This window comes from Salvelinus alpinus, chromosome 36, assembly GCF_045679555.1.
Source record: "Salvelinus alpinus chromosome 36, SLU_Salpinus.1, whole genome shotgun sequence".
Taxonomy (NCBI): domain Eukaryota; kingdom Metazoa; phylum Chordata; class Actinopteri; order Salmoniformes; family Salmonidae; genus Salvelinus; species Salvelinus alpinus.
This window is the reverse complement of record NC_092121.1, coordinates 11,395,114-11,421,808: the sequence shown is the minus strand read 5'-3', so window position 1 is coordinate 11,421,808 and position 26,695 is coordinate 11,395,114. Positions and strand designations below refer to the sequence as shown.

Genomic DNA, 26,695 nt, shown 5'->3' with positions numbered 1-26,695 from the left:
ATATATAAAACACAGAAATTCACGTTTTTGACTGCACTGGGACTTTAAATGATTACTGTAGCCTATAGCCATCTCTCTCCACAGCTGTAGAATATCTAACTGATAAACAAAAAAAGATGTTTGATGTGAGAGCATTTCTGCAGATTAAAAAGAAAATTATTTAATGCTTTTATGGGTAAGCAGACGTGCTCATATGTGATATTACAAATACTTCATTCGATGGCGCACGGTGCCTGGAGATTTAATAAAAACTGGAGCTGAGAATCCCTGATCATTATGCATCAGCAGATGAGATGATAATATGATTAATGCTATGAGATGCAGTTGTGAATGCGCTCTACAAACGCATCTTGCATTGAGAGTGCTCTTGGTTTCAACCCTGCGTGTCTAGATATGATCCAATTATGCTGAAAACGGTCAGAGAAATCTAAGTGACAGCTCACATCAGTGGAACGACTCTGACAAATAGCTAAAACGGATACAACAAATAGCGCGTTTGTGAGAAGTGGTTATCCATTTACTACGGCTTACACTTTTGACCACGTCGGCAGTGCACTGAAAGCAGACAGTGGTGAAAGACGATTTAGTAGGCTATTAAAATACATCAGTTCTTTTGATTTTATGCTTTTCAAGAGAATATCGTCAATATGAGGGAAATATTAATACGTTATTAAATTCCTTTCAGTCCAAAGACATAAACCAACTGGACAGGAGCCGCGAGTGTGGGCTTGCTGGAGAGAAAAAAGAGAGCGAGAAAGGAGCGAGAGACTGGAGGGGTTGATGATGCGTTATGGTTAATGTAACATTTGTCGTCAATCTGGAGTTCAGACGTGACAATGGACAGATAATGGAAGCAGCGACTACAGGACTTCGACAGGCAATGCTTTTCTGGTAGCCTTTTGCTTTTGATAATGCATTGTGTGAAGAAGAGCGGCAAAGAAAATAACATCGCGTGGGTTTTGGATACAGGCACAACCACAACTCCAAAGGCAACCGAAATTATGTAATTAATGGAGATGTTCTATTGCTCGAAGTCTACTTTAATCTCAAACTGAAATAATTGCATCAAACATTTTAATATAGGGGAAAGTCGAGACAGTGGGCTCCGCGCGTGCGGCTCAGCCTATGTAGTCCCAGATGCACGACGGTATTCTGTGTTACTTTTTATGGCTACAGCTGGAGACCGAACGGTTACGAGCGAGCTTTAACAGACATGTGCGGTCGGGAGCAGCAATAATATCCCTCGTCGCACAGGAGCCAGCGGTCTGTGATTCTGCAATAAGGAGCTGATAAAAGCAATACATTGTTCTGTAACTAAAGTGATCCAGTGCGCAATGGACGACAAGGCGTCAAACTTCAGGGGAAGCACCGGCGAGGGGCTATCGTCACCTACCAGACGGATACTTTAACGATTGGCGAAGCTCTCAGCAAAAAACAAGGGAAGCGTTTTACATTTAGAAGAGAGATTAACTTTTGGTTGGGAATTTAATTGGATAAACGGTAGGAAAAAGAAAGACACTTTCTGGGTGAAATTAGTCACATTCTCTCTGACAGTACCACTGTGATAATGGTCGAAAGATTTAAATGTTATTATTTAGACTATTACATATAACATCGGACTGCACTTGACTTGGTCACTTTTGTCTACACAATTACACAGGGTAGGCTACGATTAAGTGGCAATGATGGACATTAATAGGTTAGTCATTTGAAGTCAAAGAATATATAGCCATATTATTATTTGTGTCAATAAGTTGAGATATAAAAGGGATATTTTAATTTGCACTATGATGGAAGTACCACCACCATGCTCGAAAAAGAGCCTTTCCCTCTCGCTCCCCGTTCCCCGGGAGCAGGCGACCCTAAAGCCTCCGCAACATCTTTGGAGGCAGCCACGGACCCCCATCAAAATCAAACACCGGGGATACTCCGACACCGACCGCCATCACCACCGAGGGATAGAGCGCTCTAATGCCATGGACACGAGCGACAGACCGGGGCTTAGGAAGTGTCGGATGTCCTGGCCATCCTCGTTCCAAGGAACCACGAACCCCTCCATCGGCAATTGTGTTGGAAATAGACGGTATGACGTGCATCCAACAAACATTTCCAAACATTATAATCGCCGTACATATGCATAAATAGAGCCACTAATAATGAGTGGGTGGTGCTCTGTGTTAAAGTATGCCGGAAGGGTTAACTGATACGAGGTGTTTGGTATTGGGAGGCGGGACGCGTGGGTTCTCGGTGGTGATGCTTTATGCGTCTTGGGCATGTCAGAGAACATGAGTTTAAGCACTCGGATTGGCACTGTCTGTAAACCCGCCCGCCCACACAAAAACAGGAATAACAAGGGAAAATATCAATAACGTTTTAAGAGTAGCCTAGGCCTGTATGACCATGACAAACATATTATATAGATAACAGAAATGTATTTGTTTTGCGCGTTTCTAATGGATTCAAAGGTCTAGTGGGTGCGTTCGTGCGTGCGTACTTGACTCAGATAATCTTCCACTGAAACGTTCGGCTATTTGCAATGTAGGCATAGCTGATACGCCATCCATGGGTACAGTTCACATAGAGGTCGGGAATCTCCATGTAACATACCTGGACAGGTCAGGTGCATCACCTACAGGCAGTGGTTCTCATTTCAGTGCTTGAGTGCCTCAGTATGATATCATCTTTCTTATTGAATTGAATCAAATTAAATGTTAAGATGAGAACCAGCAGATTCTGTTGCCCTGAAGGGTGGAACTGACCTGGGTTGGGTTGGCTATAGTCTCGGTAGCGTAGCCATACCTCAAAATCACGCTGTTGTCACTCCTTCTTGGAGGTCCGGGGACTTTTGTATTATCCCGAAACGGCTAAAATGGTACGCGGGCTTCCAGCTGCTAAATTTTTATTGGATGTTACATTTCAAGAAATTGTATAAAAGTTTATTTGTCATGTACTCCCCTGCTATTGTGAATTTACTCAGTCATTATTATTCACGATTTCATTCAGGATTATCCACATGAATGTAGAAGTGTTTAGAAACATATTCTATTCTTATTTACAATAAAAGCGATTCCAAAATGACACAATACATTATTTATCATTCATTTCAATTTGGCACAAAAAAATCTGAAACAACCAAATCAAACAGCAAATGAATCCAGAAAATGTGTGGAGTCAGTAGTTTGATGTAGTCATTGTGTACTATGAATATGGGACCGAATACTACTTTAATACACATATAGGTGAATTTGTCCCAATACTTTTGGTCTCCTGAAATGGGGGGACTATGTATAAAAGCGCTGTCATTTTTAAACTATTCACCAATATGGATGAAAATACCCTCAAGTTAAAGCTGACAGTCTGCACTTAACTTCAAAGTCATTATATAATTTGAAATCCAAAGTGCTGGAGGACAGAGCCCAGAAAAAGTCACTGTCCCAATACTTTTAGAGCTCAATGTATAAATACTAAAAAGGTATGTACAGCAGTAGTTATATAGGATGAGCTATGTCGAGAATACAGTATGCACATACCCTGAGTATACCAAACATTAGGAACACTTTCCTAATATTGAGTTGCCCTCAGAACATCCTCAATTTATCGGGGCATGGACTCTACAAGATGTCGGAAGCTTTCCACAGGGATGCTGGCCCATGTTGACTCCAATGCTTCCCACAGTTGTGTCAAGTTGGCTGGATGTCCTTTGGGTGGTGCACCATTCTTGATACACACGGAAAACTGTTGAGCGTGAAAACCCCAGCAGCATTGCAGTTCTTGACACAAGCCGACATAGCTGCAGGAAGTAGGGGTGTCGAGGGTGCTGCAGCATCCCTGAAACAACAGAATAAAAAAATATATATATATTAATAAAAAACTATATATACATGAAGAAAAAAATCTCACAAAAGTAGTGCCTTTACTAGTCCTGTATTAGTGGACCGATATACACCTATGTGAGAATGCTGTTTATTGACTACAGCTCAGGATTCAGCACCATAGTGCCATCAAAGCTCATCAATAAGCTCAGGACCCTGGGACTGAATACCTTCCTCTGCAACTGGATCCTAGACTTCCTGTCGGGCCACCCCTGGGCTGGTGAGGGTAGGCAACAATACATACGCCATGCTGACCCTCAACACGGGGGCCCCTCAGTGGTGCGTGCTTAGTCCCCTCCTGTACTCCCTCTTCACCTTACGACTGCGGGACCGCGCACGACTCCAACACCATCAATACGTTTGCTGACGACACCACGGTGGTAGACATGATCACCTACAACGATGAGACAGCCTATAGGGAGGAGGTCAGTGACCTGGCAGTTTGGTGCCCGGACAACAACCTTTCCCTCAATGTCAGCAAGACAAAGAAGCTGATCACGGACTACAGGAAATGGAAGGCCAAGCACCCCCCCACCCACATCGACAGGGCTGTAGTGGAGGGGATCGAGAGCTTTAAGTTCTTCGGCGTCCACATCACTAAGGAATTAACATGGTCCACACACAACAACACAGTCGTGATGAAGGCACGACAATGCCTCTGCTAAATAGTTAACCAAATAGTTACCCGGACTATCTGCATTGACCCCTTTTAGCACCAGCTCTTTTGACTCATCACATACGCTCCTGCTTCTGCTTATTATGTATCCTGTAGCCTCCTCACTTTACCCCTACCTGTATGTACATACAGAATCAACCTTTATTACATCGTACCCCTGCACATCGAGTCAGTCCTGGTACTCAGTGTATATAGCCAGGTTATCGCTACTCCTTGTGTATTTATTCATTGTGTTATTCTCTTTCTATTATTTCTCTGTTCTCTCTGCATTGTTGGGGAGGGGCCGTAAGAAAGCATTTCACTGTTAGTCTACGCCTGTTGTTTACAAACAATGTGACAAATACAATGTGATTTGAGCTGACGTTAAAGGCGAGGTGAGACAGACTGATCCACAAATCACCTTGCATCCTAAATAACCAGTCAATATTATTTGGATATCAGTCAGTCAGTCCGTCACAGTTTACCCATGGTACATCACGGTGTTGACGCTCTCGATCACGGCCATTGACATCAACAGGCTTTCTGATTAGGGAAGCTTGATTCTGGACAAGGCTAGGTTGGGTATTACTGACAATGCTTCATTTTATGATCGCCACAGTGACACAACGACATAGCCCACAGGTTATGAAATAGTGATGCATTATGCTTCAATCCAATATGGCGATAGAATTACCACATAAGTACTTGTTTTTTTTTTCGAGATAGTAACGGTCGCACAGGAAAGCGTCATCAGGACTGAAAGCTATACTCTGTTAAAGCTTTCCTAATGAACCATTGTAATTGGATGAGCCAAGTCAGACAAAAATCTATATCTGACTGTTGTTTCTCTCACAACAATTAAAAGTCCTCCCAGTCCAATATCAATCTTTAACTTCATCAATATGACGATGGCTTCTTTGGCAACTCTTGAGCTGCTATTTCCCAAATGTTGAAAGAACAGGGGGGAAATAAGGAGATCTGAACGCCACCTCTGTTTGACTGACTCACACGTTGTATAATTGTATTTTCAGTATTCAACACAGAAGCATAAGAGAGAATGTGTGTGTGTGTGTGTGTCTGTGTACTGTTTGTGTTTGTGTGTAGGAAAGCTAGAGTGAGAAAAAGAGGCAGGCCTTCATGCTGTTATTCCAAGCTGTTCCTCCCATGTGACACACTGATACCCCCAGATGTTTCTCCTGAATGTGTGTGTGTGGGCGTGAAAGAGTGTGTTGGAGTGTTTGTGGTTCTCTCTCTCTTTTTCTCCCTCCCGCTCTCTCTCTGTTTCCTTCTCTCTCTCTCTGTTTCTCCCTCCCTCCCTCCCTCTCTCTGTTTCTCTCTCTCTCTCTCTGTTTCTCTCTCTCTCTCTCTGTTTCTCCCTCCCTTCCTCTCTCTCTCTGTTTCTCCCTCGCTCTCTCTGTTTCTCCCTCCCTCCCTCTCTCTGTTTCTCCCTCCCTCCCTCTCTCTGTTTCTCCCTCCCTCCCTCTCTCTGTTTCTCCCTCCCTCCCTCTCTCTGTTTCTCCCTCCCTCTCTCTGTTTCTCCCTCTCTCTCTCTGTTTCTGCCTCCCTCCCTCTCTCTCTCTGTTTCTCCCTCTCTCTCTCTGTTTCTCCCTCTCTCTCTCTGTTTCTCCCTCCCCCTCTCTGTTTCTCCCTCTCTCTCTCTGTTTCTCCCCCTCTCTCTCTGTTTCTCCCTCTCTCTCTCTGTTTCTCCCTCCCTCTCTCTGTTTCTCCCGCTCACTCTCTGTTTCTCCCTCCCTCTCTCTGTTTCTCCCTCTCTCTCTCTGTTTCTCCCTCTCTCTCTCTGTTTCTCCCTCTCTCTCTCTGTTTCTCCCCCTCTCTCTCTGTTTCTCCCCCTCTCTCTCTGTTTCTCCCACTCTCTCTCTGTTTCTCCCTCCCTCTCTCTGTTTCTCCCTCTCTCTCTCTGTTTCTCCCTCCCTCTCTCTGTTTCTCCCGCTCACTCTCTGTTTCTCCCTCTCTCTCTCTCTCTCTCCAAATCGGTGGTTTCCAGAGCAGTAGTCCAGTAAAGACAGTGATTATTACAGTAATAATAACAGAGTCCTGTGGGTGTCATGGGCCCCTGCGGGCTGCGGGGAGCCGGGTGCCCAGTCCTAGCTTCCTTCCTGTCAGGTTTCTTCTGGGCCACAGACTGCCGGCACGGCAGGCTCCTGGGAATAAGGCCAGCTCAACACTGACTGGAGTGGAAAAGCCTGATTTGTATTCCAGTCTCCAGGACAAGCTCACAGCCAGTCCAAGCATTAGTGCAGCAGGGCTAACTCTGTCTGACCCTACTCCCTTACTGTGGGTGGCAAGGCGCAAAGAGAAAGATGGAGAGAGAGGGGGAGTGAGTGTAAGGCTGCGTTTAGACAGGCAGCCCAATTCAGATATTTTTTTTCACTAATTGGTCTTTTGACCAATCAGATCAGCTCTGAAAAAGATCTGATGTGAAAAGATCAGATGTTTTTGGTTTAAACTGCCCTGCAGTTAATTGCCTCTGGGCCAAAGTTACAACATTAATTTTGAAGTGCATGAATGTAAATATTCTATGTTTTGCATCTATTATGTTACTTAACAATGATAGCTCTTTGAATCTCTCAATCAATCATAGACGATTACCGCTGGGTGACTGACAAGTAACCTTAGTTGCTAAGGGTGGGAAACATGGTTTCAGGGAGTGGGGTTGGGGGGGTTGTATGGAGACATGTTGGCTGGGTGGGGTTGGGGTGTTGGCTGGGTGGGGTTGGGGTGGTTGTGGTTGTGTGGAGACATGTTGGCTGGGTGGGGTTGGGGTGGTTGTGTGGAGACATGTTGGCTGGGTGGGGTTGGGGTGTTGGCTGGGTGGGGTTGGGGTGGTTGTGGTTGTGTGGAGACATGTTGGCTGGGTGGGGTTGGGGTGGTTGTCGTTTTGTGGAGACATGTTGGCTGGGTGGGGTTGGGGTGGTTGTGTGGAGACATGTTGGCTGGGTGGGGTTGGGGTGTTGGCTGGGTGGGGTTGGGGTGGTTGTGGTTGTGTGGAGACATGTTGGCTGGGTGGGGTTGGGGTGGTTGTGTGGAGACAAGTTGGCTGGGTGGGGTTGGGGTGAGGTCAGAAATATGTCTGTGTCTAAGTGTGCACTTTAGGTCATTAGTGAAATGGTGTGCATCTGTTTGTGGGTGTCTGCAATTAGGACAGCGTATGTATGAATATGCGAACGTTTGTATGAATAAATATTTTGGGAGTGGTTTGTTTTTAATCAATTGTGTTTGTGCATGTGTGGCTGTGTGTGTTTGTGTGTGTGTCTGTGTGTCGGTGGCAGGATGGTGTGTTAGCTGTGTCTGGATGGTAATAAGGCTTGTTTTATCTACATTCATATCGAAGGGGGGTTGGGATGGGGGGAGTCACACCATTTTCATTCTTTTCATTTATTCGAGCAATATCCCGCCCCCCGCGCTGACATCAGAATAATAATGAAAGTTGTGAGCTGGGTGCCTGGGCCCCTCTCTGGATTTATCAAGCTTTATTACTGACAGTTTGTCTCTAGCAGGCAGCTCTCCCTCTCTGTAACCCAGGGCTAGTGTAGCTTCCTTCAGGCCCATGGTATCTAAGGGGACACAGATTCACGCACATCTGCTCATTCCCTTACGGATGTCCTGTTGATGGCATATGCCTGCATTTCTAAAGGTCCTGTGCAGTCAAAATTCAGTTTTTCCATTTTTTAGTAAAATATTGTATAACAGCTGATGAATGGAATACTGTAAATGTGTTATTTCCTGATAGTTGCTGGTTGAAAATACAATCTATGCAGGACATTCTAATCAGCAGGTTTTGCATGGGTTGAGTTTTGGCTTGCCTGGTTACATCACCAGGCGGTATAAGTTAATAGACCAATCACAAAGAGAGGTCCAAACCCCTCTACCAACAGCTAGTTTTCAGGTTACATATCCATCCTATGAGGCCCCTCCCATTAGGTCCCTCACTCAGACCACTCCTACAGTCCTAGCAAAATGATCGCTTTGACCATTTGACCCCCCCAAGCGCCAACTTCTGTCTGTAGAGTCCGAACAGTTGGGCTACACACTAATATGACCACACCATTGAAAGGCAGTGGCGTGTATCCATGGGTGCCAAGGGAAGCCAGGCTTCCCAAAAATATCAAATAATGTATATTTCATCTCTCTGTGTTTCATAATTTCCCATCAATTCACAAGAGGCTGAATGTATCTCACCGGAGAGAAGGTATCCGAGCAAAACAGCGCCCCTCTGTCTCTGTATGTGTAGCCCATCTATCTGATGCGGTCTGGTCAAAAAGTGTATGATATTGTTGCCACCTGTAGCATTGAAGGCAAGGGCAGCCAGGGAGTATTTGGCCTTGATAAACTGAGTGAGCTCAACTGTGAATGGTCCTGGCGCACCAAAAAAAGTGTCAATGGAAGCCAGCTTGGATTTGGCTTCACACCAATCACATCACATCAAGCCAAATGCCATTAACAGAAACAAACTTGAATTGTTGCATCTTGCTGTGTTGTTGTGCTCTTGTGGCTAGCTAGCTAGCTAAGATGGGCCCTTTCCTAAATTAGCCATGGACGGAAATAGGGATTTGGACTTGGAGTTTTACTTAATTCTCCAAACTGGCCATTGATTATAACGGCGATTCTGATCCGATTCTGATCAATAGATTCAGCGCCTCTGGCCTGAGAGGATGGAAGTTCAATATGTAGCTAGATGTAGTAGGCTAATGTTAACTAGCTGACTAATTGTTGCCCATGAAAGGAAGTTAGGCTAGCGAGCAAGCAATTTAGCCAGGTAGCCTAGGACAACAAAAACTAAAAGTGTGTACTGTATGACAGCATCATAGACTGTTTCAGCAGCATGAAAGAAAGGAGAATGGCATTGGTGTTTCTGTACAATTTGGGTGAGTTAACATGTTTTTTCTACATATGCACGCACATACACAGAAATCAGTACCATGGACAGCCACCTGATATTTAGCTTACGTTGATTGGACTAAATTGTTTTTTAATCTTTTAGTTGTCACTGTATTAGACTAAGCAGAGGTGATTTGACGATGTTGAAATGTTGAAGTTGATATGGTGCTGGAATAGTGGAGGCAGTTCCTGTTTTCTTTGTGACTTGCGGGAACTCTCCATGGTTCTAAATTAATAGTTGTTTAGTTGTCTGAATATTTCAGAAACATTAACTTGCTTGACCCTGCTGTAGGTCATGTAACTGTCTGTTACATGCATTATGCTTTGTGGACTTCACTGGACAGATGCTCTCCTGTTTTGTGATAAACAAAGGTGTGGTTGAATTTATTCTGCCACTGTGTCTTCTTATTGTCTCAGCCTTTAGGCCGACATATCACGGTGGCAAGGCTTATGAACTCACAGGTTAATTATCACAACACATATGTGGTATTATGTATTTTTTCCCCTGGCTTGGCTTCCCCAGTGATTTTAAACCACGCACCCCTACTGTCAAAAGGTGAGACTCTCACAAACACATACGTGTTGGTTGTTTAGCAATAGGATGCCCACAAGACTCGTCTGAAGGTAGCCAAGTACCAGTTAAAAAACTGGATGGAAGGATACGTATATGGAAGTAGTTCAGTGACAAATAAAGGGTTAATTATGTGTAAAAATATATGTAAATCCTGATCTTTCTTAAAGCTCTAAGATACAGACTTTAAAACAATCTTCATTTTAATTTATTTTTGGACTGTCTGCTTTGCCATGTATCAAATCAAATCAAATTGTATTGGTCACATACACATATTTAGCAGATGTTATTGCGAAATCTAAAGTAAACGAATGGAATTAAGAAATATGTCAATATTAGGACAAGCAATGTTGGAGTGGCATTGACTAAAATACAGTAGAATAGAATACAGTATATACATATGAAATGAGTAAAGCATTATGTTAACATTATTAAAGTGACCAGTGATTCCATGTCTATGTATATAGGGCAGCAGCGTCTAAGGTGCAGAGTTGAGTAACTGGGTGGTAGCCGGCTAGTGATGGCTATTTAACAGTCTGATGGCCTTGAGATAGAAGCTGTTTTTCAGTCTCTCGGTCCCAGCTTTGATGCACCTGTACTGACCTCGCCTTCCGGATGGTAGCGGGGTGAACAGGCAGTGGCTCGGGTGGTTGATGTCTTGATGATCTTTTTGGACTTCCTGTGACATCGGGTGGTGTGAATATGAACATGTTTGTTATTCAATGCGTTTCTATTGGCTAATAACAGTAAGGCCAAGTTTAATAAAATCATTTTATACCTACAGGGGTCCTAAAATTCAAAATCAAATAGAAAAATGATCCATGGTATAACCATCTTAAAACAATTCAATTTGTTAGCTTAGTAGAACCCCCCTCGAAAGGCTTAGACCTTTACTGGTAAATGGATGTTTACATGCAGTTGCTATGTTGAAGGATCCCTCTGCCCTTATCTTATTTTCCATCATTCCATCCAGGAGAGAGCGGTTCCATCATTCCATCCAGGAGAGAGCGGTTCCATCATTCCATCCAGGAGAGAGCGGTGCTGTAATAATCTTTTCTTCCTGCTTTTTGACATCTCTGTGGCTTGAACAAACACTTTACGTCCTCATCATGAATACTTTACATAGGGGTCATCGACGCTAATAAGTAAATAGTGCTGCAAAATTCAAATACATACGTTATAGCTTAGATGTCAGTGATAGCAAACGGAAACCACATCAGTCGATCATCATGGTCATCATGTGGAGGAAACCAACCATGTGTGTGGAAGTTGGAGTCAACCTGAGTAGAGACTGCTTTCATAAATGTTTTACAAATTCAACTAGTTATCTTGTCCTTGCTGTATAATGTTATCTGTAATAGAGTCTGAGTGGCTGACTGTGTCTCCCCATGTGTATCAGACTGTTCATCCTCTCTCTCTCTCTCTCTCTCTCTCGCTCTCTCGCTCTCTCGCTCTCTCGCTCTCTCGCTCTCTCTTTCTCTCTATCTCTCTCTCTCTTTTTTGTATGACAGTCATTCAATCTATCAGTCACTGTCCCAAGCCCAATACATGCTGGAAAGTTAGTTACCAGAAGAATGACAGACGCTGAAAGAGGAACCTGTTGCTATGGTTACTTGTTTTATGGATGTGTATAATAGCTAAATTTACCTAAAAAGCCTCAGCCTCTGATGGGTATTACTCGTGATGTTTCGGCACATGACCTCCACACATACATTATGAGTGCTGTTGGGATATTTCTGTAGCCTTGCCCTCTGAACCCCCCGCGGATAAGTCACAGTGCTCTGAAAGTATCTCATTCACTCGCCTGAGTCTCCAACCATTTCCACCCCTCCCTCCCTCCCTCCTACGGCTTGAGGCATTCCCTACGCCTCCGCCTCCCTGTCACGCCCTGACCATAGTTTGCTTTGTATGTTTCTATGTTTTCGTTTGGTCAGGGTGTGATGTGGGTGGGCATTCTATGTCTGGTGTTCTATGTTGTCCTTGTGTTGTATTTCTATGTCTGGCCTGATATGGTTCGCAATCAGAGGCAGCTGTCATTCGTTGTCTCTGATTGAGAATCATATTTAGGTAGCCTGTTTTTCTTTGTTTTTTGTGGTTATTTTCTGTGTCTGTGTTTCACCATACGGAACTGTCTCGGTCGTTTGTCAGTTTATTGTTTTTGTTCATTGTTCTAGTATTCTTATTAAAATGGATACTTACCACGCTGCGCATTGGTCCTCCTCTTCTCATCACTACGACGATCGTTACACTCCCATGCCGCCGCTATCCAGGAGTGAGCGCTAAACTCTGTGGTTGCTCTTGTAACTGCTGATTGGCTCGCTGCCATAATCGTTTAGCACCTAATTAGATAGACCTGCAGGTGATCACATCCAGCTGCGTTGTGAGGTTCCCATACTGCCGATATACAGACTCAACAACAAATACCATATATTCTACATATTGTGGTGACATTTTTCTGCTTTACCAAATGAGGAGAGTTACAAACTACACACCAGTCAGAGTTATACTTAAACTCCATCTTTAATAATAATAAGCTTTGCAATGGCCTTTTTGACTTTCAATGATGCACTATCTCTAATGAACCATTGACAAGTACCAACAGAAAAGTACAAAGATCTTTTATAGCCAAGATACACCCCTCTCAACTTACATGACGAATCACAGATCTTAGGAACAGTTCACAAAGGTTAAGATTTGTATGAAAGATATCTATAAAACATAGCAGACAGTTACTGCTGTGTCAACAGTTCTCATTGTAAAGACCAGTGTCTGGCCCCCTCACTCCGAAAAGGAACCGTCTCTCCCTGATACGGCATAGAACAGAACCATTAGCTCATGTTATCTGGAATGCTCTTTAGGCTTTATTACCCAAAGACATCGTAAATCTCCTCTGTCAGTGCTATCTCATAGAGGCCCATCCTCAGTGAAATACACACACAAGACTCTATTCTGTCGAATGTAACAACTATTATAATGTAATACAAACATTATAACATAATCTTACAATTTTCCACGACAATATGCACATACGGTTCATGTACTGTGCATGAATTATACTAACAATACATAATGTATGATAACCATAATTTGTCCTTTATCATTTATGTAGTGTAAACGGTTTGGTTCAGATGCAGGTTAGGCTTTTCTCTGCACATACAGTGTGTTTCCATGTTAACCTTTGGTTCTAATTAGTGTCTGATGGCTGCTCATACAGCCGGAGTACACTCTATCTGTTCAGTGTTCACTCAGGCTGATCCAGAAAAGCCAGACGTTCAGGCGTTCTCCACTGACACCTAACAGGTTGTTTTACACACTAGCTCAGGCCACTGAGTAAAACAGGGGTCCTTCAGGGCCCCTCCAGATGTAGCTTTTCCTGCTCATTACTATGTCCTCTGCTCAAGTACCTGCAGGCTCTGTTCTGGCTTCCTCCATATTCTCCCTCTCTCTCTAGTCTAGATCCATCATCTCTACTAACCAGAGCCTCCATCTCTCCTGCTGTCTGTCTATTGGACATTCTGCTGCATATCAGCTATTTATAACCTTGCTGTTTGGTTATCTTCTTTAGTCTGCATGACTCTCAACACATTTTCTCTTTTATGATATTCAGCGTTTTACACTTGACCTCCGGTTAGTCGTCTTCTTTTCTCTTCAAGCGCCTTGAATCCACTTACCTGTCTCCAGTGATTTCTCTCTCCCTGTCCTTTTCTCTCGTTCTCTCTCCCCCCTTCTCTCTCTCTCTCCAGAATATCAGGTGTTCCACACCCCGTCATCCTCTCAGCTGGCTTGTTATTCTTGATAAGACCTGTCGACTCTTCTATTTCTCCTTATATAATAATATTGTTAATATGACTCCTTGTCCACTGTAATTGCTAACTTCGATCACAGCAAGTCTCCCAGCACTGGTCTACTCTCCCCTCAGCGCTGTTAAATGGTAGAAATATTGGCTTTTCTCTCCTCTCTTTCTCTCCCAATTCTGTGGTTCTGTCCTCTTCATAAGATCCCCGATGCCTCTCAGATTCTCTCTCTTGCCAACTGCTGTGTTAATCACACTGCTGTTCCCTCCCTCTATCTTAACTCTCTCATTTCTTCTTCTCCCCACTCCCCCTCTCCTCTCGTCCACTGAGTTCATCGTGATCTAGATAGCAGACTATCTCTTCTGTTCACCGTGCATTTTCTGAATCTCAATCTCTCTCGCTCTCCTCTCCATCGCTCCATCTCCCCAGGTGAGATGAGCTGCCCACCACTACCATTGTGCTGTGCATTATCTCAACTCCTGCTTCCCCTAAAGTCACACCTCTGTTAATAATACTTCATATCTGTTCATGCAGCGCTACCATTTAAATCATCACCCTTCCAAGAATCCATAGTACTGCAATCTGCCCTAATGACTCAACTGAATAGCCTTGTTATTATGGATACCTAGAGAGAGGAATGGAAGTGGATTTGTTTGTTTAGATACAGATTGGTAGTCTGCTAAATAAGTTAAAACAGTGACATACAGTGGGGAGAACAAGTATTTGATACACTGCCGATTTTGCAGGTTTTCCTACTTACAAAGCATGTAGAGGTCTGTAATTTTTATCATAGGTACACTTCAACTGTGAGAGACGGAATCTAAAACAAAAATCCTGAAAATCACATTGTATGATTTTTAAGTAATTAATTAGCATTTTATTGCATGACATAAGTATTTGATCACCTACCAACCAGTAAGAATTCCGGCTCTCACAGACCTGTTAGTTTTTCTTTAAGACGCCCTCCTGTTCTCCACTCATTACCTGTATTAACTGCACCTGTTTGAACTTGTTACCTGTATAAAAGACACCTGTCCACACACTCAATCAAACAGACTCCAACCTCTCCACAATGGCCAAGACCAGAGAGCTGTGTAAGGACATCAGGGATAAAATTGTAGACCTGCACAAGGCTGGGATGTGCTACAGGACAATAGGCAAGCAGCTTGGTGAGAAGGCAACAACTGTTGGCGCAATTATTAGAAAATGGAAGAAGTTCAAGATGACGGTCAATCACCCTCGGTCTGGGGCTCCATGCAAGATCTCACCTCGTGGGGCATCAATGATCATGATGCCCTCACATGTGTGACCATGTGTCACTGAAATGTGATGCTTTGACAGTACCATTCGGGACTCGAGTCACAGAATTGCTGTCTAGACAGGGTGATATTTATGTACCCTCAAAGATATTTCTATTTTAAAATACCTTACAGTCCCTGACTTTCTAGTTTTCTTGGTAAGTAACTTGCACCTTTATTACTGAGACCAAGTCATATTCCTGAGAGAGACCTGTAGTATTATTTCATCATTTCAATTCCCTTGTGTGACACTGCCAAGCACCCCATCTTAGAAACTCCACAGCAATTTAGAGGTGTGAAGAGTTATTTCTCCCCCATGTTACCCAGTGAACTACTAGACTCTACACTCTAGAGAGACCACTCTAATCCCAGCAGAAGCGTAGCGGCCCACAATCCCATTGTCAAATTGTGATGCTGGTGCGGCGGGTGGGTGGGCAGGGGGGCACAGGCAGAGATGCAACAGCAGCTTGGTGAGAGGACAACCCCCTGGAGTGCGCTTTAGGAGTCTGCTGCTCTCTCTCAGAGGAGAGGCTGCCTGACTGAAGAGGAGAGACTGGATGTCACAGCACATCTCCCATCCATCAATAACCTAGTAGTCATACTGGAGACGGGAGCGGAAAGAAGCAGAGCAGAATGGAAAACTAATGCAAGGTACAAAAGGGATCACACGTACAGACACACACAGACACACACACACACACACACACAGGTGGAGAAAGTACCTCATTTAGGTCAGCAACTCACAACGAATCAGGGCAGAACTGAGTGAATGACATCACCTGGGAATGGAATGTGGCTAGCCACAGCACAGCAAATGCAGCCAGACATGAGAGAGTCAGTCCTGTGTTTATCTGTATAGAGTATGCAGGCAGAGGGAACGGCAGTTTTACTTCCTGTCGTTCTGCTGCCTAATACACCAGGCCCCATGGGATACATCTTTCCCAGAATTACTGGCAGGATCTCAATCTCCCAATTCAGTGGATAATTAGTAGAAGGTGGCGATCCCGGGTCCCGCTTACAGAGGAAGGACAGATGGCAGCCATCGCAGGCAGCAGAATATGTCACTGGCTGACTATCAAACTATACTGTACTCTCTGGCTTCAGCAGAGCCAATACATGGCCGTGCCTTGTCTATATGTCCTCTTTTCCCTATTGGATTGGAAATAATACACGTTGATCATTTTGCCATAATATCACCATGTACAGTATTTAGCAATACATTCTGATTGAGAAAATAGAACACATCTGACATATGACATGATTAATGTGTTGATTTTGAAATGCCGGAGAGGTTGTGTTCTCTAGAGAGAGAGAGAGAGAGAGATGGTGAGTGTGTGTGTAGAGATGGAGGAGAAATTGGCCTCCGTTGGCCTGTCTTGGTCTTGCTTGGCTCTGCTCTGCTGTGGTTGTATGGGAATTGAACTGGAAGCAACTGTTTCTGACTCACCATCTTTACATAACCGCCAGACAAATAACATTTTGTTCACAAATATATGTTTAGTTGATGGCACCAGGAAATGTTAAAGTGTACTACTTGCTATGGTATTTATAGATAGATGTGACTAAACCTGAGATTTTTGCACATATTAGTATTTTTAAGTTAATAATGTTTGACGTAGAAACACACTGACTGGCTTGAAATGCTTCATGAATTTGATTATACTTTTTTTCTTCATATTTCAACTTTGATTGTCGGTGGCTGTCTGTGGGTTTGGTGTGTGTGTGTGTAAGTGTTTGTGTGGGTGGATGTGCACGCATATATGAGTGCAGCATCTACAGATGTAGGATCTTCATTTGAGCCAGTTTGCTACAGCAGGAAAATAATCCTGCAGCAACAGGAAATGTGAATTATTATGTGGATTATAATTAATAGACATTTTTTGTAAGGGGTTGATACATTTTTCATCAGGGCAAATCAAGACCGACATTTTAAAGTGTAAATTACAAACTTTAGAAGCCTTTTTAAACCTTGAATACACTACAAGTTAACGTTTGCTTCTCTGATCAAATTAAGATCCTACATCCGTAGCACCTTACTCATTCTCTGTAGCAAGCAAAACAAATCATTGCTATTGCTAAAGCATAGGCATGATTCTGAGAAATCCTACCACAAAAGGCATCCAAGCACAAACAGCAATGTATGGCTTTGGAATATAGAGCAGCACTTTCCAAGACATAGCGTCTTGACAAGGTTATTGAAAACACTCAAGGTTTCTACATAATGTATGAGAAGCCTTGATGTATAGCCATACAGCCCACTGTTAGGTGTACAGTGGAACCTGGTAATGCACACCGCTATTCTGCTTGGTCTCTCCCTCAGCCTCAGGAGAGAGGATTCACTTATACAGTTCCTGACCTCTGTTAGATCAAAGTGTAAACACAGCTTGTCTTGTCACAGTGTCCTGTCCATCTGTTCTGTGCCTTCAGAAAGTATTCACACCCTTTGCTTGATTTTTGTTCAACATTTAGTTGTGTTATAGCCTGAATTAAAAAATAAATAAATTGAGATGTTTTGTCACTGGCCAACACACAATACCCGATAATGTCTAAGTGGAATTATGTTTTATTTTTTTTACAAATTAATAAAAAATGAAAAGTTGAAATGTCTTGAGTAAATAAGTACTCAACCCCTTTATGGCAAACCTAAATAATTTCAGGAGTAAAAATGTGCTTAACAGGTCACATAATACGTTGCATGGACTCACTCTGTGTGCAATAATAGTGTTTAACATGATTTTTTAAATAACGACCTCATCTCTGTACCCCACACATACACTTATCTGTAAGGTCCCTCAGTGAATTTCAAACACAGATTCAACCACAAAGACCAGGGAGGTTTTCCGATGCCTCACAAAGAGCACCTATTGGTAGATGGGTAAAAATAAATAAAAAGTAGACATTGAATATCCTTTTAAGCATTAATTACACTTTGGATGGTGTATCAATACACCCAGTCACTACAAAGATACAGGTGTCCTTCCTAACTCAGTGCCGGTGAGGAATGAAATCACTCAGGGATTTCACCATGAGGCCAATGGTGACTTTAAAACAGACTTTAGTGGCTGTGATAGGAGAAAACTGAGAATGGATCATCAACGTTGTATTTACACAATACCAACCTAATTGAAAGAAGGAAGCTGTCACGATCGTCTATAGGTGAAAGAGAGGACCAAGGCGCAGCGTGATTAGAATACATTCTTCCTTTTAATAATGAAGAACACTTAACAAACAATACAAAATAACAAAACGAACGTGACTGCTATAACACTGAGTGCAAACATGCAACATCACATAGACAATTACCCACAACCCGTCTAATGCCTATGGCTGCCTTAAATATGGCTCCCAATCAGAGACAGCTGTCTCTGATTGAGAACCACTCAGGCAACCATAGACATACCTAGACACCTACACTGAACACAACCCCATAAACTCTACCAAAACCCCCTAGACACTACAAACACCCTCGACTAGACAAAAACATCCCCCATGTCACACCCTGACCTAACTAAAATAATAAAGAAAACAAAGATAACTAAGGCCAGGGCGTGACAGTACCCCCCCCCCCCAAAGGTGCGGGCCCCGGCCGCAAACCTGACACCGAAGGGGAGGGTCCGGGTGGGCCTTCTTATGGCGGCGGCTCGGGTGTGGGACGTGGCCCCCACTTCACCATAGTCACTACCCGCTTCCGTGGCCTCCTAACGGCCACCCTCCATAATAACCCCACTGGACTAAGGGGCAGCACCGGACTGAGGGGCAGCACCGGACTGAGGGGCAGCACCGGACTGAGGGGCAGCACCGGACTGGCCGACGGCTCCGGCTGGTCATGGCTGGCGGACGGCCCTGGCTGCTCCTGTCTGGCGGACGGCCCTGACGGCTCGGGACAGACGGGCGGCTCTGACGGCTCGGGACAGACGGGCGGCTCTGACGGCTCGGGACAGACGGGCGGCTCTGACGGCTCGGGACAGACGGGCGGCTCTGACGGCTCGGGAGGCTCTGACGGCTCGGGACAGACGGGCGGCTCTGACGGCTCGGGACAGACGGGCGGCTCTGACGGCTCGGGACAGACGGGCGGCTCTGACGGCTCGGGACAGACGGGCGGCTCTGACGGCTCGGGACAGACGGGCGGCTCTGACGGCTCGGGACAGACGGGCGGCTCTGACGGCTCGGGACAGACGGGCGGCTCTGACGGCTCGGGACAGACGGGCGGCTCTGACGGCTCGGGAGGCTCTGACGGCTCGGGACAGACGGGCGGCTCTGACGGCTCGGGACAGACGGGCGGCTCTGACGGCTCGGGACAGACGGGCGGCTCTGACGGCTCGGGACAGACGGGCGGCTCTGACGGCTCGGGACAGACGGGCGGCTCAGACGGCGCTGGGCAGGCGGGCGGCTCAGACGGCGCTGGGCAGGCGGGCGGCTCAGACGGCGCTGGGCAGGCGGGCGGCTCAGACGGTGCTGGACAGGCAGACGGCTCAGACAGCTCTGGGCAGATTGGCTCTGGCGCCTCTGGACTGAGCGCTGGAGAGGAGGAAGGCTCTGGCAGCGCTGGACAGGCGGGAGACTCTGTAGCGATGAGACGGAGAGACAGCCTGGTGCGGGGGGCTGCCACCGGAGGGCTGGTGCATGGAGGTGGCACTGGGTAGACCGGACCGTGAAAGCGCACTGGAGATCTTGAGAGCAGGGCTGGCACCATCCGCCCTGGCTGGATCTTCACCATAGCCCGGCAGATGTGGGGAGCTGGGATGTTGCGCACCGGGCTAAGCACACGCACCGGGAACACCGTGCGCTCCACCGCATAACACGGTGCCTGCCCGGTACGACGCCCCCTCTCTCCACTGGAAGCATGGCTGGGAGAGCTGTAGCGCCGAGCTGGCAGAGGACGTGCAGGGCTAGGGAGGCGCACAGGAGGCCTGGTGCGTGAGGCTGGCACAGTCTTAACCAGACGGCTAGCACGCACCTCAGGCCGAGTATGGAGAGCTGTCCCCGGTGACATCAACTCCCCGACACGTTCAGTCGGGCGGATGTCGTGCCTCATGCACCAAACCAGCACCTCCCTCATAACTCTTTCCTCCAATTTCCCCATTAACTCCTTCACTGTCTCTGCGTCGCTCACCTCCAATTCCGCCCTGACCGGCTCCTTACGGTAAGCAGGGGGAGTTGGCTCAGGTCTGACTCCTGACTCTGCCACACTCCCCGTGTGCCCCCCCCCAAGAAATTTTTGGGGCTGCCTCTTGGGCCTCCAGCCGCTCTGCCGTGCTAGCGCCTCATAATAGCGCCTCTCCGCCTTCAGCTCTTCTTTGGGGCGGCGATATTCCCCTGGCTCTGCCCAGGGTCCTTTGCCGTCTAATTCGTCCTCCCATGTCCATTCCTCCAAATAGTGCAGCCTCTCCTGCTGCTGCCTCTCCTGCTGCTGCTGCTGCTGCTGCTGCTGCTTCTCCTGCCGTTTACCACGCTGCTTGGTCCTTGGTTGGTGGGTAATTCTGTCACGATCGTCTATAGGTGAAAGAGAGGACCAAGGCGCAGCGTGATTAGAATACATTCTTCCTTTTAATAATGAAGAACACTTAACAAACAATACAAAATAACAAAACTAACGTGACTGCTATAACACTGAGTGCAAACATGCAACATCACATAGACAATTACCCACAACCCGGCTAATGCCTATGGCTGCCTTAAATATGGCCCCCTAATCAGAGACAATGATAGACAGCTGTCTCTGATTGAGAACCACTCAGGCAACCATAGACATACCTAGACACCTACACTGAACACAACCCCATAAACTCTACCAAAACCCCCTAGACACTACAAACACCCTCGACTAGACAAAAACACACAAACATCCCCCATGTCACACCCTGACCTAACTAAAATAATAAAGAAAACAAAGATAACTAAGGCCAGGGCGTGACAGAAGCAGAATAAAAAATATTCCAAAACATCCATCCTCTTTGCAACAAGGCACTAAAGTAATACTGCAAAAAATGTGGCAAAGCAATTAAGTTTTTGTCCTGAATACAAAGTGTTATGTTTGGGACTAATCCAATACAACACATTACTGAGTACCAATCACCATATTTTTAAGCATAGCGGTGGCTGCATCATGTTATGCTTGTAATCGTTAAGGACTGGGGAGTTTTTCAGGATAAAAAAGAAACGGAATGGAGCTAAGCACAGGGGAAATCCTAGAGCAAAATCTGGTTCAGTCTGCTTTCCACCAGACACTGGGAGATGAATTCAGGACAATAAGCTAAAACACAAGGCCAAATCTACAAGTACCAAGAACACACTGAATGTTCCTGAGTGGCCGAGTTACAGTTTTCACTTAAATCTGCTTAGAAAATCTACGGGAAGACCTGAAAATGGTTGTCTAGCAATGATCAACAACCAATTTGACAGATCTTGAACAATTTTGAAAAGAATAATGGGCAAATGTTGCACAATCCAGGTGTGTCAAGCTTTTAGAGACTTACCATAGAAAAAAGTATGAAAATGTATGCCCTCACTACTGTAATTCCCACTGGATAAGAGCGTATGCTAAATTACTAAAATATTTAAAATCCTGCTCACCACCATCCAGGCTATTAGCTGGTCAAAAGGTCCCTGCGGACTGGACATGGTATTCCCGGTGGATACTGGACTTGTCAGTCTGAGAGCCGGATCCTCTTTAAAATACCATGACTGTTTCTTGGGCCGCGGCCATATGCAGCAGCAGCACTATATGCTGCAGTGCACTGTGAGTGGCGGTCAGTGCAGGTCATCAGCACGAAGCCGGAATGGGATTCGTGGAGAGCGGATGGAGGAGGGAGGCTGGAGGCTGGGTTTTACTCGTACACTGGCAAATGAATCAACAACAGTGATGAGCCATCCTGGCCTTGACTCTCTCTCTCCCTCTCTTTCTCGCTTTCTCTCTCTCTCTCTCTCTCTCTCTCTCTCTCTCTCTCTCTCTCTCTCTCTCTCTCTCTCTCTCTCTCTCTCTCTCTCTCTCTCTCTCTCTCTCTCTCTCTCTCTCTCTCTCTCTCTCTCTCTCTCTCTCTCTCTCTCTCTCTCTCTCTCTCTCTCTCTCTCTCTCTCTCTGTCACTTGACCCGTATCAGTCCATTCTCAGCTCCATCCTACTACATAAATATCTCTTGCCCCCATCTCTCGTACACAGACTCACACATATGCAAATACGCTGGAGATTTATGTAGTTTATGCACATACACTTACTGTGAAAACTGTCAGGGTGGGGAGTCTACAGTATATTCCAGTGTAATTCTGGCCATGCTGAGAGACATAACCTACAGTAACAGCCTAATGAGGTGTCTTTGAGGGTGACATTAACGCCATGCGCACGCTCTCGCTCTCTCTCTCTCTCTCTCTCTCTCTCTCTCTCTCTCTCTCTCTCTCTCACACACACCCCTTCTTCCTCTGGTTCTGCTCCTGAGAGTTTTATTCCCAGTGACAGATGAAGGGACATGTCGTTGTGTGTTTAGGCCCTGTTTGCTGTCATCCAGGGTGACACTGGAGACCAGCCTTTTGTGGAGGGCAGGTGGGATGAGGACAGGAGACTCCAAGGAGAGGGGGCGTAGACAGACTAGAGAGTAGAGGAAAACAGAGGGTGAGAGGAGGAGATTGTGGCTGGAGACCGTGGCCCAGCTGTCATGAATGATTTCGGGGCTCTCTCACGTTTTGTCACTTCAAATTAGAGGAAGCCGAACCTCAAGCCAGCCGTGATTGGTTGTGTTGCCCGTCAGTAATCCGGCCACATCAGCCCCAGCCAGTGGAGCATAGTTTATGTCAGGGCCCACCCTCCTCTCTGTGAGGGGGCTATAAATAGGTGGAGAAGAGGAGACAGGAGGCCCAAGGCTCCAACTGTAATGAGATTAAACCCAACCAGCTTCAGCTTCCAGTGTTGGTTGAGCTTTATTTCTGCTTCCTTTCTGCTTTTAAATGTGTGCACGCAAGATATTGACTGTGCCGGCTGCTGCGGTTGCATGAGTGGAGGAAGATTGCGGATTGATCATTCGCGTTTGGATCATCTGTTTGTGTGTCAGTGAGTGTGTTGATACGTGTGTGTGTGCTGTATATGCATTTGAAAGTGTGTGTGTGTGTGTGTGTGTGTGTGTGTGTGTGTGTGTGTGTGTGTGTGTGTGTGTGTGTGTGTGTGTGTGTGTGTGTGTGTGTGTGTGTGTGTGTGTGTGTGTGTGTGTGTGTGAGTGAGTGTGTAATGTCCTCATTTTGCACCCCTCTGGGCATGGCACATCTTCTAAAGATGTTTGTCATGAGGGTTAAGCATTTGTCACTATAGCATTCTGCCATCGGGATGTTGTATTTGCAACCTCAGAGTTGAAACTGTCGACAGGCTCTCACATTTCCCCCAGTGTGTGTTGTATTCACTCAGCGCTATGGGACTGGCCTTTGTTCAACCAAGTTCTCTCGGGGAAAAGTGATTCTATTTTTTTGTATTCTGTCTTTATTAGGAGGTAGGTAACAAATACCTCAGTATAAAGGCATTTGCCATGTTATTGTTAAATCATAAACTATGAATGCCATGCAGAGTAAGTTCCTCGATGGAACAGCCATGTTGGCTGAGCGTATGTGTTCCTGTGTGTTTTGAGCCATGCTATTGTGAGTCTGTCTGGGGATATGTAGTGTGGGAGACATCCAGTCTGTTTTGGACATACTGCTCATTCACAACACCATGCAGTCCACACCCACTTCCATGTGTTACGCCTGCCTGCATGCCTGCCCGCCTGCCCTCCCGTCTGCCCGCCCGCCTGCCCTCCCGTCTGCCCGCCCGCCTGCCCTCCCGTCTGCCCTCCCGTCTGCCCGCCCGCCTGCCCGCCTGTCTGCCCGCCTGCCCTCCCGTCTGCCCGCCCGCCTGCCCTCCCGTCTGCCCGCCCGCCTGCCCTCCCGTCTGCCCTCCCGTCTGCCCTCCCGTCTGCCCGCCCGCCTGCCCTCCCGTCTGCCCTCCCGTCTGCCCTCCCGCCTGCCCTCGCGTCTGCCCTCCCGTCTGCCCGCCCGCCTGCCCTCCCGTCTGCCCGCCCGCCTGCCCTCCCGTCTGCCTGCCCGCCTGCCCTCCCGTCTGCCCTCCCGTCTGCCCGCCCGCCTGCCCGCCTGCCTGCCCGCCTGCCCGCCCGTCTGCCCGCCCGCCTGCCCGCCTGTCTGCCCGCCTGCCCTCCCGTCTGCCCGCCCGCCCGCCTGCCCGCCTGTCCGCCTGCCCGCCTGTCCGCCTGCCCGCCCGCCTGCCCGCCTGTCTGCCCGCCTGCCCTCCCGTCTGCCCACCCGCCTGCCCGCCTGTCTGCCCGCCTGCCCTCCCGTCTGCCCGCCCGCCTGCCCGCCTGTCCGCCCGCCTGCCCTCCCGCCTGTCCGCCCGCCTGCCCTCCCGCCTGTCCGCCCGCCTGCCCTCCCGTCTGCCCGCCCGCCTGTCCGCCTGCCCGCCTGCCCGCCCGCCCGCCTGTCCGCCTGCCCGCCTGCCCGCCCGCCCGCCTGTCCGCCCGCCTGCCTGCCCGCCCGCCTGGGTGTTACAATACTTCTGGAGTCTCTAGTTGAACTGGAGCTCCTCCTTCTCTGACCATACCTCAGGTCTCATGAGCAAATAGCCTCTCATCATCCCTTCATTTCAACATCAATTACCAGTGCTCTCTGCTCCCTGGTTCCAGTCTGATCTGCTCTCAGCCAGCCTGCCAGTCAGCCAGCCAGCCAGGCATTAAGCACGGCCAGACAGCATAAGCTATCTGTCTCCTTCATCCCCTTCTCATTACAGATAACGAGAAATATGTCTATCTACATGAATGTAGCGCACAGCTGAGCTCTATTAAAAGGACATCCATCAATCGCAGCAAGGAGAAATCTGGACGGTATGATGATAGTGAAAGAGGTGTGGTTGTATGGCAGACAAGATAGACGGAGGAGGAAGAGGATGAGGAAGCTTGAGTGACAGGATGGTGGTAGAGAAGGAGACAAATGTTAAAGAGAGATTGTGGACACAGATGTAGAGGTTTTACCAAGAACACAGACAAAGGAAATGGTAGATTCACCGGCTGCAGGATATACACCACCGCCAGTTTCTTCAAAGCCAAAATATACAGCAAGCCCTAAAAACTATATTTGCATCTTCTTTAAGACAGGAAGACGATGCCAAAATAAACGTCCCATTTGAGGAATTCAGACTTTTAGAGCTTCTTAACCTTGCCAAACAGAGGTGAGTGATTGGTCCTGACCATGGACAGGTGTAGGGACAACATTGTTATTGGTTGAAGTAGGAGACCTGCTGCTCAAAACAACATGCTCTGATGTTGCTCCAGTTTAGGAAACATTTGAAGTCTAAAATTAGTTGTTGTTTTTTTTCTAAAAAGGGAGAAATAACTTAAAAGACTGAAAACACACTAATTAAAACAGTGATAAGAATGACAGACAGCGGAGGCCAAGTTACCACACCAGCCAATCCCCACCCCTCTCTCTCTCTCTCTCTCTCTCTCTCTCTCTCTCTCTCTCTCTCTCTCTCTCTCTCTCTCTCTCTCTCTCTCTCTCTCTCTCTCTCTCTCTCTCTCTCTCTCTCTCTCTCTCTCTCTCTCTCTCTCTCTCAGTCTCTCTCTCTCTCTCTCTCTCTCCCTCTCTCTCAGTCTCTCTCTCTCTCTCTCTCTCTCAGTCTCTCTCTCTCTCTCTCTCAGTCTCTCTCTCTCTCTCTGTCTCTCTCTCTGTCTCTCTCTCTGTCTCTCAGTCTCAGTCTCAGTCTCAGCCTGTGAGAGGGCAGGCAGTTTAAAGGGACATTAATCCACTAGATAATCCAGTCTTACCTTCTCTAATGACTATTTTACCTCAATCAAGGATAATCACTGTGCTCCCACTATTGTTCTGCTATTACTGGTTTACTTATGACTATTTGTAATGTGATCTTGTCTGTAAGTGAATATAGGTCTACTGTACTGTTAAGCAATACCAACATCTTAATGTAAGGAAGAGATGTTAATACACATTTGAGTTGTTCCGCAATTTGTATTCCTCTAAGAACACATAAAGCGGAACCATTAATATCATCCTCCTACAGCTTCTTATCCGGTGCTTCTTATTATGTCACATTATATCAGTAATTATCTGTAATATCAGCTTAACACCCTAGAATCCATCTTCATGGTATGAAATATGTTTAACTAAATGATTGCTAAGATTGCCGTATTAGTGTGCATCTCACTTTTAAACTGGCTTTGATGTGACGGCATTGAGGTGGAAAAGCAAGAGATAAGAGATGTGAGATACAGTCTATAGATAGATAGATAGATAGATAGATAGAGAAAGAGTAGTGGAGAAAAGAGAGATGGTTAGATGAGGGAGGAATGAATAGAGGGAGAGATGGTGAAGAAGAGGAGCAGAGTGACAGTGACACAAAGGTAGCTCTCGATGACTCACACTCTCTGTCTTCCTCCCTCCGTCTCTCTCTCTCCTTCCATCTCTCCCTCTCCCTCTCTCTCTCTCTCTCTCTCTCTCTCTCTCTCTCTCTCTCTCTCTCTCTCTCTCTCTCTCTCTCTCTCTCTCTCGTTCTCTCTCGTTCTCTCTCGCTCTCTCTCGCTCTCTCTCGCTCTCTCCCTCTCTCTCTCTCTCTCTCTTTCCAGTTTGGAT

The 26,695-nt window shown here is 46.4% G+C and overlaps 1 protein-coding gene across 1 annotated transcript in view; it reads left to right on the top strand.

Annotated features, from left to right (window-relative positions):
• The first annotated feature begins 374 nt into the window (after positions 1 to 374).
• The window catches only part of LOC139564906 (3',5'-cyclic-AMP phosphodiesterase 4C-like), a 69,834-nt gene continuing 43,513 nt past the window's right edge, over positions 375 to 26,695 (top strand). The window contains exon 1 of the mRNA XM_071384791.1: positions 375 to 2,083. Coding sequence (XP_071240892.1) covers positions 1,788 to 2,083 — 296 coding nt within the window. The 5' untranslated portion in view covers positions 375 to 1,787. The remainder of the gene's footprint in view (positions 2,084 to 26,695) is intronic.